At 49.6% G+C, this 12,945-nt stretch overlaps 1 protein-coding gene across 1 annotated transcript in view; it reads left to right on the top strand.

The window, feature by feature from the left end:
- ABTB1 (ankyrin repeat and BTB (POZ) domain containing 1) overlaps positions 1 to 9,443 on the top strand; it is a 28,862-nt gene extending 19,419 nt beyond the window's left edge. Inside the window, exons 9-12 of the mRNA XM_014943227.1 lie at positions 136 to 234; positions 842 to 1,009; positions 3,945 to 4,145; positions 5,935 to 9,443. Of these exons, the coding sequence (XP_014798713.1) occupies positions 136 to 234; positions 842 to 1,009; positions 3,945 to 4,145; positions 5,935 to 6,141 (675 nt within the window). The 3' untranslated portion in view covers positions 6,142 to 9,443. The remainder of the gene's footprint in view (positions 1 to 135; positions 235 to 841; positions 1,010 to 3,944; positions 4,146 to 5,934) is intronic.
- Positions 9,444 to 12,945: the final 3,502 nt, after the last annotated feature.

The following is a 12,945-nucleotide window of genomic DNA, read 5'->3' as shown; positions in this document are numbered from 1 at the left end:
CGCTGGCGATCTGTCTTGTGTTGAGGGAACAGATGGAGGGTTGCTACTGGGAAGACCGAGAATTCCAAACTTGGAACTCTGAGTGTGTTTAATTCATGAATATTAACAATAGGGTTTTCTGGTTTCTCTCCCTAGGTTGGTTTTGGGGAGTTGCCATTTGACAGCACCGACAACTTTAACAGTTGTCCTGATGTGTGTTTCCGGGTGGCAGATTACAACTTTTTGTGTCACAAGGTATGTGCTTGTGCTATTACTTCATTCTCCTTCCTCTTTGCCATGAGTTTAGTTCACCTGTCTCCCCAGCTCATCCAGTGCTGGACACACTCTGCAGAAGCAGCATTTCCTCATCAGCTGGAAAACCAAAAGTCTTGTTGCAGCTGGAAACTATATTTAAAGCATATAACAAAAAAGCAAACCCCACCTCTCTTGCAGAGGTGAGGAGACAGATTTACGGATTTAACTCAGCATTCACAGCTGCAAAATATCCTACTGCTGGCTTGTGAGTTCAGTGTCTGGAGAGGGGAATGTTTGAGCTGCAAGTAAACAGCAGTAAGAATGGATTTTGAGATCCAACCTCAACTCAAATTCCTGTCCTTATACCATGCTACTTTTCATTCTCTTAAGTTTATGAATTATTTTTTTGGCTCTGAGGGTAGGCATGAATAGACATACAATATGGAAAGATTGTTGGAGGTGCAGACTCAGAATATGGGGAGAATCAGAGTTACGGAGTCTGAACTTCCGAAATATCTTTAAGGTGCTGTGACAGCTGGTTGGTAGTGCTGTTTGGTTTGGTGCAGTAAGAAAGATACTAGTGTTTTGGTCTGTCTTCCTTCTCCAGGCATTTTTCTGTGGTCGCAGTGATTATTTCAAAGCCCTTCTTGAAGACCATTTCAGTGAGAGTGAGGAGCTGCAGACACAGCCTAGCATCCCTGTGGTGACTCTCCACAACATCTCAGAAGACATCTTCATCCGAGTCCTCTACTACATCTACAGTGATGATACAGAGGTGAGGCTAGCCATGGAGCCTTTCCTCCTGTGCTGGTTAATTCTGGAGGTGTTCACAGCAGTGTTTTCTTACAGCATCTGGAGGTGGGGGGGGGTGTGTGGTTTCTTAAATCCCGCTGCCCTACTCTGCTACATCACTTCTGTCTCAGGAGCCCACGCGCTGGGACTTGCTGTTAGCCAGGCAGGGATCTAGTTTATGTGCATGACATTCGGGAAGAAAATCCCTAGTCTTTCATCCCATAACAAAAATTCAGAAATGAGGTTGCACGTTGTATGTTGGCGTGATAAATGCAGGGTGTTGCAGATTTCCCTCCTGGGCTCCGTGGAAGGATAAGGTGAGCAGCTGCCAGTAGATGGCAGATTGAACGCATTTGGAGATGTGGAAAGGTTGAGAGATTTGGCTTATTTACTCTTGGCACCGTAACCCGCTTTTCCATTTGTAGCAAGTCATTATTTCCACTGTTATTTATTGCTGGGATGGGGAAAGGTTCCACTGAGAGACCAACGCCTTGCTGTGCTCAGTATTGCAAGCGGTAACAAAACGGCCCGAATCCACCTAGTTTTCAGCCCAGTGGAAGGTGCAGCAAATCTCAGCGTTTAAGCAGATTCCAGCTTTGGTTCTGTGCAAATGCTTTCAGCAGGTCTAGCTACGGGGTGCCAGCACACGGTCTGTGTTAGGGCAGTGATCAGAGACGCTGCCGCACCTGCCCACGTCACTTCTCCCCAGCAGTATTTGTGCTCTGGGTTGGGTGCCACATGCAGAGAGCGCACGCAGCTGTGACCTTCTTTCTGCTGATGCATTCACCTCCGGGTAGCAGCAGGGAATGTGGTAGGAGAAATGGCAGCGAGGGCAGGATTGCCATTGGTATGCCGGAGAGCAGATGCTTCACTTGCCTGAACTCTTCCCTCAGCCACGCGCTGAAAGGGCAGGCAGAGAGGGGAAGGAGCACGTTGGGGTTGTGAAGACCCTCCTGCATTGCAATGTGAGTGTGTTCCCTTGCACCTCTCCAGTCTGCTGGTCCTCCAAGCAGCCATCCCTTTCCCAGGGGTGTCTCAGCTGCCCTGTCAGGACTTGGAGCAGGAGGACAGTGTGTAGGAGTTGAAAGGGTCTCACTCATATGTTTTCTATGCAGGATGGTACCATCACAGAAACTAGCATGGATTTCAAACTGAGCAGCCAAGATATGAGCTTCTGCAGAGAGTTAATCTGTCATGAAAAACTGCTAGGAAAAATGCTCAGGAAAACAGGAATATAACAAGTTTCACATGTACGTGGAGTGTTCTCCCTGCCCCAGGTTTCTCCAGTCAAGTGTCAGCATCCCCAATTCCACTTCTGTTTTTCCATAAGATTTATATCTCTCTGCCACGTAATAGTGACAGTGCTTGCAGTTGGAGGGAAGAGTGTGTGCAGAGGACAGAAAGGGTTCCAGACAGAGGAGTTGCTGACCAGGGCTTTTTTGTAGGCTCAAGGGGAGCTTTTGGAGGAACATTTGCCAGGTTTATCCTTGATCAAGCCTTTGGAAGCTGCTGCCATCAATAGTATTGACTCAGATGCCTCGAACTCGTGAAGTTCTTGGAGCTTATGAAAGGACAAAGCAGCACTTGATTAATAACCCCAAGAGCTTTGTTACACCACTGTGGCACTATAGCGTTCATGGCGTGCCTCTAATACATCTCACATCCTTCTGCACAGCTGTTGCAGGGTGTTAGACAGCTGAGACATTTGCTGTGAGTAGTCTCTCCAGATGCCGGTGCGCGCAGCTGTAGGGGAAGAGATAATCAGCCTTTTGCAGTTGTCAGAGTGAGCAACCACATGTGTGATGTGGACAGCAGTGGTTTTGCTGCTGAGCAGTTACCAGGGTACTGGACCACGCTGCACCGGAGTTAACACTGGTCTAGATTGAGGAATGGTGGCTTGGTCTCTAGATGCAAGTGATCTTGCCTCCTTCACAGCCAGGGTAAGCTGCATCCTGCAGATTCGCTGTTAAAATGGATGTGGGTAACTGTGCTCTTTGCACTTCACATTAGCAGGAACAGAACTGTGCAGAGAGAGGCTCCAGTTCCAGGTTACTGACGCAGATGGCTTACTAAAATAGGATTTGCCCAGCCAGGGAGAAGAGACTTGAGTGAAGCTGGAGGTGGTGTCTCCAACGTTATCTACAACATTTTGTCTCCTCAGATCACTTGCGAGGAACAAAAGTACCCAAGAGGGAAATGGGAGGGTGGTTCTCTAGCTCAAGAGCCTGAAAATGTTAAAGGTCGTTCACAACAGTGGAAGCTTGACCATCTGGTGCATGAATTCAGTTCAGTTTGAATCCCTGATAAAGCTCCAGTAGCGTTTGATGTGCGGAGTCTGTTCCTTACCTAGTGAGGCCTCACCTACAGTTTATTTGGGATGCAATTTGGTGTACTTTGATGTATCCCTGTGCCAGAGTGGTTGTGCTGGCTGAGTTCATAGAGCCAGTTTGAGGAGGAAACTTAAGAGATTTTTGCATATTTTTCACAAAACGCAAGTCCAGCAGTATAAAATGGGAAGAAGAGTCCTAGTGGGGACAAGGTGCTCTGTCCTGCCATTTGTCTCTTTGAAGGGCTTCCAGTACTTTTGGTAAAAGCTCCCTCCTTCCTCTGCCACACTCAACATTTCTTAGCAGCCAGGTTTCAGTGTTTCAGCATTGCTTTGTGCTTAGCTGGAGGGGTTAGCTGCAGCATGGCAAACTCCTTGCCTTGTGCTGAACAAGCTGCTTCTGCAGCATTTTAAGCTCTTCTGTGGTAACTGGGTGGAAGACCTAGCCCTGAAAGCTTGAGCTCCTGTCTCTCCATAGTACTGCTAACACTTGTCAGGTAATGGGCCAAACGGCGCTTTAGGGACACAAGAGAAGAGGGCAGTTTGTGAAGTGGGTAGGACTGGACAGTAATTCTCCTCTTTCCATTGCCAGCTGTCCCCGGAAAATGCCTACGACGTGCTGTGCGTGGCAGACATGTACCTGCTGCCTGGGCTCAAGCGCCTTTGCGGCAGGACCTTGGCTCAGATCCTGGATGAGGACAACATTGTCAGCATCTGGAGGATCGCAAAGCTGTTCCAGCTGACCCGGCTGGAGGACCAGTGCACGGAGTACATGGCAAAGATCATCGAGAAGGTAGTGGAAACACCCCCCACTGCGCTTACGTGTGCCCACAAATCTAACTGCACAATGAACAATAGATACAACAGATTTCATGGTTGTCCTTTAGTCTGTAATAAATGGTTGCCCCCTATGGTTAAATGTGCTCCCTGAAAATGAGCAGCAGTCAAGCAGCAAAGCACAAGGTGAGTTAGGACAGAGGAGTGTGGTAGTACCTGATGTCGCTGCAGAAAGCCAGGTACTGATGTCTCTGTAGCTCATCCCTGTGGACAATGGGGTTAAAAACATGCCCAAAAAAGTTCAAGTGCAATGGGCAGGTGACTTTCACCAAGCTTTCAGCCACTGTGGTCCACAGCAACAGCGGTGTTTCTCCAGCTGCAGCCTGGAGAACCCCATGGAGTGTGCAGTGGAGCTCTGTGCAGGAAATACTTTTGGTGTTTGCTGGAGGGAGTTCTTCCTGGCATCATGCTATAGAAAAGAGTAATCAGTGTGATTGCTAATCTTCTCCAGGATGACAAATTTAACAGTAGGGATTTCCACAGGGGAAAGTTGGCTGCTGAACAGCCAGAAGTAATGAATCTAGCACTGAAGTTTTCTTTATGGGGCTCCATTTAAGTGTAATCCTGGGTGATTATAGCTTGAAGTTTCAGGACTTGTGGAGGAAGTTGCCATATGGAAGGATAGACTAGAATCTATGGGGTCTTCTTATCCTGAGACAGATCTTTATAAACGACTTGTAGAGTTCACGGAGGAATGTAATATTTTCACCTGCAGCTTGAAAGGTGTGAAATTCTTTTTGGCATGTGAAAATAGCAAAGGAAATGATTATGGGGCTGGTGTTCTGTTCAGTGTGTAGCTTGGGGATGATAGACACGTCAGTATGTGCCCAGATTCTAGCTTCTGAAAAGGGAATTTGGTTTGAAAGCTGAATGAATATGCCAAGTAGAAACCAGGCAAGGTAGGGCTTTGCATTCCCCTTCGCTAGCCTGAGTGGGAATTCTCAGGCCCAGCATTGGCCATGTGCCTTCCTAAGGGTGTCGGCAGAAACGGAGCCACCCCAGCTGTTCAAACATCAGCAGCTGCCAGCATCTTTGTGGAGATGCTCTGATGATGGCAAGAGGGAGAGATTTTGGCAGTCTGTGTAGCACAGAGCGGGGCTTAGCAACCTGCTGCGCCCAGGCACAGTTTGGTAGCCGAGACAGACGGAAGCTGCCTCTCGCCCCTCAGCACAGCACATGTTCCTGGGGAGCTTGATGCAAAATCATTCATGAGTGACCTCATTCCGTCAGGTTGGGCGCAGAAGGGAGCAGCTGCCTGGCTGTGATCTGCTGGTCGGCTCTTGGTGGTAGGGCTGAGAGCCATGGTGGGAATAGAGTCATCTGTGGCTCTTGGTTCTGAACTGGGCACAAGCACCCGCTGTCTTGCCTGTTGCGAGACATTTCCCAAAAGTGTCTGGCAGTGTCTCCTGGTTCCTGCTGGGAAGCCTTTCTGGAGAGAATATTGTGTGCATTGATGTGCCCCAATACCAGAACTATGGATGGTTAGTGGGTATTAGTGGTTAGTGCTCTGGTGCAGATTGCTTATGGTTGTGACCATTTATTGTTGGAGTATTGCTGCTTCCTTAGGATGAATGTTAGGAGGCATCTCCAAGTGGTCTCTGGGAGACATGGGAAGAACAGGTCCCCATGTGCCCTTAGCATTCCCTTTTCTTCTGGGTGTTCCCTCAACAGTGTCTGAGCCCATTATCCCAACCCTTTGCATCCCTTTACCTGTCTTCTTGTCTTCTTTTGTCTACACTGTCCAGCTGGTGGAGTTGGAGGAGTTTGTGGCTGCCGTGAAGGAGAATGCGGAGGCTGTGGAGGAACGGCAGGAGACTGACTCCATTCCTCTGGTTGATGACATCCGCTTCCACATCACCAGCAACGTGCAGACTTACAGTGCCATCGAGGAAGCCAACCAGAAACTTGAAGCTCTGGAAAACCTCCTGGCCAGTATAGGGCTTGAGTGCTGATGTGTGCAAACCCTGCCTGTCACACGCAGCCGGCGTAGCCCTCGCTGGGCTGGCTCAGAACACCAGAACATCTGAGTCTCTGAATGTCTCTCTTCCCCTTCTTAGTTCTCCTTCCCATCCACTTTCAGGCATGATTTCTTTTTAATTTATTTATGTCTGGACATTTGCGTGTCTGGTTTGTGTTTGGTTTTATTTTAGTTTTTTTGTTTCTCCTTTCAGAAGTAGCTCCCAAAGCTCAGCCCAAATCAGTAGCTGCTCCTTTGTACTACGTAGCGTGGACAGGAGACTGCCAGCTGTTGGGAGTGGTGGGGGGGCTGCTCTGGGGGCTCGGTACTGCCTGATGTTAGGACCCATCCTGTTCTCCTGCCCAACAACACGCTTCTGAAACTCTTTCATGGCAGGATATTTGTTGAGTTGGCACCATCAGAGGAAGAAAACTGGATTAAACTCTCCAAATTAGTATAGTAGAAGGGAGGTGGCCTTTCTTTCATTGTCAGCATTGTAAGATTGGCCCTAAAGGGGACACAGGGGTACTTGGCTATGTGGAAGGCACTGTTTCACCTGCTACTCTAGTTCTTAGATGGGGAAAAAGCAGTCATTTCCAGGTCTTCCCTAGCTTTTTGTTGCTTTGAAATGCTCAGAATTTAAAAGCTTTGCTTTCTGAACAAACATCTTTGGGAATACAGTAGAGACCAGAGTCCTTAGAAAGCAGTAGATTTCAATACATAAAAAAGGGAGAGCATCCCTTTTCTTCCTAATGGGGGAAGGAAACGCCTTCTTGGAAATAGCACTTTTCCCTTTCTTTTGGTCCATTGTGGTAGAGCAAAACTGGCTTGCTGGTGGGTCAGGGAAGAGGGGTCACCGGAAATCATTTTTGGAAGGAAAAGGGGCATTTGGGGTCTCTTGCAGGGCAGCTGTCCCACTCATTGACCTTCTGGCTTTGCTCAGCCTTGAGCCTCGTAGCTTCATTGTTCTCCAGGAAATTCACTGTTTGTACTAATGAATGTTTTTGAATCTGTGTTCTGCAGTAGGTCTCGTTATCTCGTGTCATCTCCCTAAACTCGTAATGAGGGTAATAATGTTCTTTCTCCTTGGCACCAGTCGGCAGGCGATACCCCTGCATAAAGCTTGCCTGGCCAAACAGAATGGCATGTTCTGAGAGGCTTGGGTCTCCAGGGTGAAGGCAAGGCATACTTTGCTGTGCTGAGAGCTGGGAGGGAGAAGAGGCATTGTATGAAGCACAGAGGGAATCTTGCACAGGCAGTGGCTGCCGTTGCTAATCTGTATCGTCATTTTGGTCACTTTGTGAGGTGAGAGCTTGAAATAATCCCTGTCGGGGGTGCTTTTAGTGTTTGAAGTGGGAACTGGGCACGGATCCCCTTCAGCCTCAAGGTGGTGTTTTCTGTAATTGTAGTGGTGCTTCATGTGGATAAGGAAAGGATTTGGAGATCCAGTGTTTAGCAGGGACTTGCTACAGGTGTGGATGTACTGGGACGATGGGTTTCTCTGCTAATCTCACCAAATAAGAAACTGATGCTCCCACACCCTGTGTGAACTGCAGCCTCGCTGCCCCTGCTCCGAGTGTCTGCCCGTTTCTGGCATGTGTTGTTTGTGTGTCCGTGGGCAGGCTTTGGGCACCACTTGCACTGGGCAGGCTGGGTTTGGGTGCAGTGAGAAGGGAGCACTGGGATTTGGCTGCTGTGCTCGAGAGGAGCTGGACTTTGGCAAAATCATGTCAGGATTGAGTTGCACTTAACAGAAGCTGGGGACAGAGCTGGGGGGTGCATTGACTTAACTGCACACCAGATGCTTGTGCACTTTGTCATCTGTTTTAACTGTGGTTTTTTTTGCAGAACAAGTCTCTTTGGGGCAGAGGATGGTGGCTGCAGGGCTATTCAAGCAGGGAAGGCTTCAATTCTTCTGTCTTTAGATGCTTGTGAGGAAGTGCAAGGAGTTGTTGGTAGTTTGTTTTCTGCAGCCGTGTTAGGGTGAGGGAAGAGGATGCATCCCTGCAGGGGTGTGTTGCTGTGTGGAGGCAGGGAGGGAGGAGCAGGAGTGTGCCTCTGTTTGGGGTGGTGACATGGAGAGGAGCTGTGTATTTGTTGTATGATTTGTGGAATGTACCTCCATGTCCATCTCTAAGCTTGGTGTGGCTTTGGCAGGACCACCAAAGAGCCCAGCACAACTTGAACTCATAAAGGCATCTCAGTGGACTTGAGGAGGGGAAGAGCTATTGAGAAGTCTTTAATATGGAGTCCCATATATTTTGGAGAAAGAAGGGTGAAAGCAGAACTGCCTGTTTTCTTGCTCAGTGGAGTGTCAGGTTCATGAAAGCCTGCTACAGAGACAACAGACAGCTTAACCCAGCTGTTCCCCTGCCTTTCTCTTCCCTATATGGCTGAAGATGATACTGAACATGTAAGCAGGATGTTTACTTTATCTCATCCCCTCTGCTCCTCCTGCATAAATTCCGCATCTGACATCTCAGCAGTCAGCTTTCCACAGCAGTGGCTGTGACAGCCCCGCACAAGGCATGCAGGGAGCCACCAGAGAACAGAACGTGGCCTTTGCCTTCTCCTTGTGCTGGGCGAGATGCAGGGATGGGATTACCGAGGAATGTGCTCATGCTTTTCCCTGCAGATGCCTCAGCTGCTAAAGCAAAACGGACACTGGGAGTGGGCAAGGCGGGAGGGAGGCAGAGGAGGGGCAGCGGTGCCGGGCAGCGTTTTCCATACGGCTGCTCCTGCATAATTCCATCCCTGCATCCTTAAGTGTGGAGCAAGTGTGGCTGGGGTTGTGCACGTGGGAGGAAAGGTCCGTGTGGCCTTTGCTCTGCTTCCCTGGTAGCCCAGTTCCTGAGCAATCGCCGCATCTGCCCACGTGCACTGAGTGGTCGCATCTGTGAGCCCTGTCACATTGTCCAATTACTCGGGGTCCTTTAACCACCACCCCCCACCCCCCACCCCCCCCTCATCCCTTTTGGCAAAATAGGGCTATCAAAAAGCATGCATAAGCAGATGGCCAGCATGCAGGGAAACGCTCTCACTAAGATGAGCCAGGACAAAACTTAGGTTTGAATTCGCTTTATTCTTGCTGCAAATAATTTTATCACAAAATTAAAAAAACCTTTGATTTTTCTTCTGTTGCTAGTGTCCTATTTGTGTTCTGTTGCCTCTGTCCTTTTTATTTACTACTATCCACTTGTTGAATTAAGAAGATTGTAAAATTTATCAGAGCAACAATATATTTAAGAAGAAACGTGTAAGCATGTGTGCAGCAATAAAATAGTATATTTCACTATATGTGTTCCTGCTGTGGTCTCTTTTGTTACCAGCTGACGACATCAGCGTGGCTTTATTTCAGAAAGGACTCCGTGGGCTCCTTCAGCTTGTTTCTCACACCCAGGTCAAGTGCTGGCTCTGCACCTCCTGGCTTCCAGGCAGTGAGGAGAGCATGGATTTGCTCTCCCTGCTTTGTGACCCGCTCGTACGCTCCTGCTACACCACGGGTGTAAAGCACCGGCTTGTTTTTACTGGCTCCTTCCTCCCAGGGTTATTCTGTTTCGTTAGCAGCCCTGTGGCGTGGGCTTGGTCAGGGGTGGTGGAGGGTGATGCTTCTTGGAAAGTTGCTCTGGGCAACCCTCAGTAAGTTGTCCCTCCCTCTCTTCTTGTCACCCTGTGCCTCTGTCATTGCTCACTGTCCGTTGAACCTGAAGATGGAGATTTCTCAGCCTCTGTGCTTTAACTATTCTGACTTGTTTGGTGCACCCTCTGAAGAGTGTTGTTTTCTCCAAAAACTCGAGTCTGCTGAAGTGTCTGGGCAGTCCTCCTCCTCCTCTTTGAGGACACAGACACTTATTTTCTCTTCTGCTGTCTTGTTTGGGTGGCTGCAGTAGTTTTGGTGGCAATAACTGAGCTGCCTGTGTGCAGCCCCTGTTGACTACAGAGTGTGAGGAGGATCTGAGGCTGTCCCCGTGGCTCTGTGTAGGAACATGCAATTGACGGCAGGGGGGAATACTAATAGCATCTGAATGACTAATGCTATTGAAGGGAGGGACTGGGCTTTGGAAAAGTTCAAGCACTAATCGGGCTTTTGGGACTCAACAAACAGTGCTTAGAAGGAGCATCTCTGTGCTGTGAGAGCCGGAGCAGAAGATGAACCTCTTGAAGAGGCTCGAGCTGTTCCTGTTGGTACAGTCATGGTCAGGCTGTGGAGGTGGCACCTTCCCACGTACCAGCTCGCAGCTGGTGTGCGTTGACAGACTCGTCTGCTCAGGGTGACGCTGAGTTTCTCTCTCCCTGGCTGTGGGCAGCCTGGCAAAGCCCCTCTCAGCCTGGGAGCTGGGTTGTGTCTGTCTGTGCTCCGCTCCCAGGGATGGATGGACCTGGCTGGGGCTGGCGATGGGAAAGGAAGGCTTGGTTCCCTTCTCTGCACGCAGAGGGTGGGTGTCCTGGCAGAGCAGGTTTTTGTTTTACCTTCTAAGCTAAAACAGATTTGACACAACAAATTTGTTAAGGTAAGAGAGTCCACGCCAGCAAGCCCTTTGTCAGAGTCTGGGCCTGTTTTGAATAAAGGAGCTGGCTCCACCGGGGTTGCTGCCTGCCTCGAAGGAGTGCAGATGGAGAAAGGCAGAGAACTCCTTTCCTAGGGTTGCAAATGGTTTCTAGGGCTTTAGGTTGGAAAATGGGAGGTGGGTTATTGGCAATAACCAAGGCAAGGATTGCTGAGAGGGACCCTATTAATTAGGGGACAGCAGCCACGTTTGGGTACAGCTATGGACTTGCAGATCATTAAGGCCACAAGCCAAGCCACAAGCTTCAAGGTACAGGCAGTCAGCATCTGGGGAAGGGGGCAAGCGTCACATGCCTTTCATTTTTCCTAGTTGTGGTTAACTCTGTAAGCCTGCAAGTTCAGGGCAAGGTTTGAAGGGCATTTCAAGAGACTAAAGAAAGCCTTGGAAGAGGATTAGTACCCAGGCAAAGAGCTAGTTCTGGTCCCAAGGGTCTGGCTACTTGATTCCCAAAATAAGCTCTGAGAAACGAGTGAGAGCTTTCCTCTCCCTCCTCCTGTTGCCATCAGAGCAAGCTCGAGGGGAAAGGGAGCAGGACTGGAAGGTGGGATGTGGTCCCTGCTGGCTGCAGCTCTGCTGGGGGTCTGCTTTGTGCCCTGCTCTGTTTGCTGGCGTGGCAGAACATGAGGCCGTTGCTTTGGCACGCTGTGTTAGGAAAGAGGGAGGTGAAGAGAGCTCTTGGCATGGCCAGATACATCGGTTCATGGGCTCAGGGTGTGGTAGGGTTGGTCTTTTTAAAGAAATCCAAAATAGCTTGATGTAGCTTTCCCATGGAGGACACTGAGCTGATTTGTGTTGCACTGGGGTGGCGTTAAAACCCCAGTAAGAAAAAATGCCTCCCTCTTTATTCTTTTATCATATCACTTTTTTACACGCCAAGGGCATCCCAGAACCATTCGTACAAGGCTGCGACAGTGATGGACTGTGGAAGCAAGGCTGTGCAGGGACCTGCTCTGGAGGGAAGGCAAGTAAATGTGTTAGTTACTGCTCTGAGATATGCTTTACGAGATGAAGGCTGATCTTTCATATCAAGGCTAAGATGACATTATATCTCTCCCTTCTGCTCAGAAGGTTTTATTCTAACACATTCTTGGCACAGCACAGCAGAACCACCAATATTTCTATGAATTTTATTAAGCTTGCTTCCATAACGGGAGCCAGCAATCTGCTCTCTAGAACTCCTTCCACCCCCCTCCTCCCTGGATCGAAAACTGAACTTCTATCCAGGAGTTTTAAAACAAGTTTGTTGGCGGCAAGTTCAATCTCTCTCCCTTTCCCAAAGGCTCTTGTTGAGAAGCTGAAAATGCTTCAGGGGAATTGTCCAGGAAGCTTTTTCTGCCTTGTGGCTCTTCCAATCTGAGTGCCTGTTGGGCACGGTACCTTCAAAGCCACCCGAGGTGCTGGCTCTGGCCGTGCTGCTCCTGGGGGAGGACGGCTCCTTCCCTTCCTGGGGCTGGGCAAGATGGCATTTCTTCTTTCCTGATTTTTATCTGACCTTTTCCAATCGTGCGTGCAATTAAAGAAAAGCCTTTCAGGACCGAAAGCACACGAGGGGAAAGCCCTTCTCTCGCTCTGCCGACCAGCCAGGCGAGTGGCCCCGGGCTGGGGTTTTGGTGCAGAGCAGCCTCAGTGAGGGATGTGCACAGGCTGGGCACGGGGAGGGGGGGGGTTGGTGTGAAAAGTGCAGGGGGGGAGCCCTGGCAGCTCGGCGCCAGCAGGGCTTTTGGCACGGGTGAGACAAGGGCTGCCCTGTGCTGCGGGCGGGCGGCCCGTCGCTGGCGCTGCAGCACGAAGCTGACCCCGCGCTCCGGCCTGGGGGAAAAACTGACTATTTTTGCTCTCTGGATGGAGAACCAGAGTTGTTTATTTCTTGCACGTGGCTGTCTCCTGCTCCAAGTTCACTCTCTTGGCCTCGGGAGAGCTTTGCTGGTGTTGCCATCACATGTCTTTTCATCTCAATGAAGGCACAACTGTGATGTGAAGGCTGCTGGCCTTGGGGGGGCTGGAAAGCCCTGCTTTTTCTGGGGCTCTAGCTCATGGCAGGGTTTACCATGCTCTGGCAGGGTCTTGCTTGCCTTTCATCACGGACCCTTCCTAAACTGACACAGGGAATGTACCCCTTGCCCTTTGCACCCAAGCTGCTGTTGCTTTGCTGCTGCTGATCTCATCTCTGCCTGTTTTCTTAGAAGCCAAGTTTATTCCTACCAGAACATCTTGTCCTCTCCTCTGATCCC

The sequence above is a fragment of the Calidris pugnax genome, unplaced genomic scaffold (genome assembly GCF_001431845.1).
Source record: "Calidris pugnax isolate Ruff unplaced genomic scaffold, ASM143184v1 scaffold128, whole genome shotgun sequence".
NCBI lineage: Eukaryota > Metazoa > Chordata > Aves > Charadriiformes > Scolopacidae > Calidris > Calidris pugnax.
Note: the sequence above shows the minus strand (reverse complement) of the source record. Positions and strands in the feature narration are given on the sequence as shown.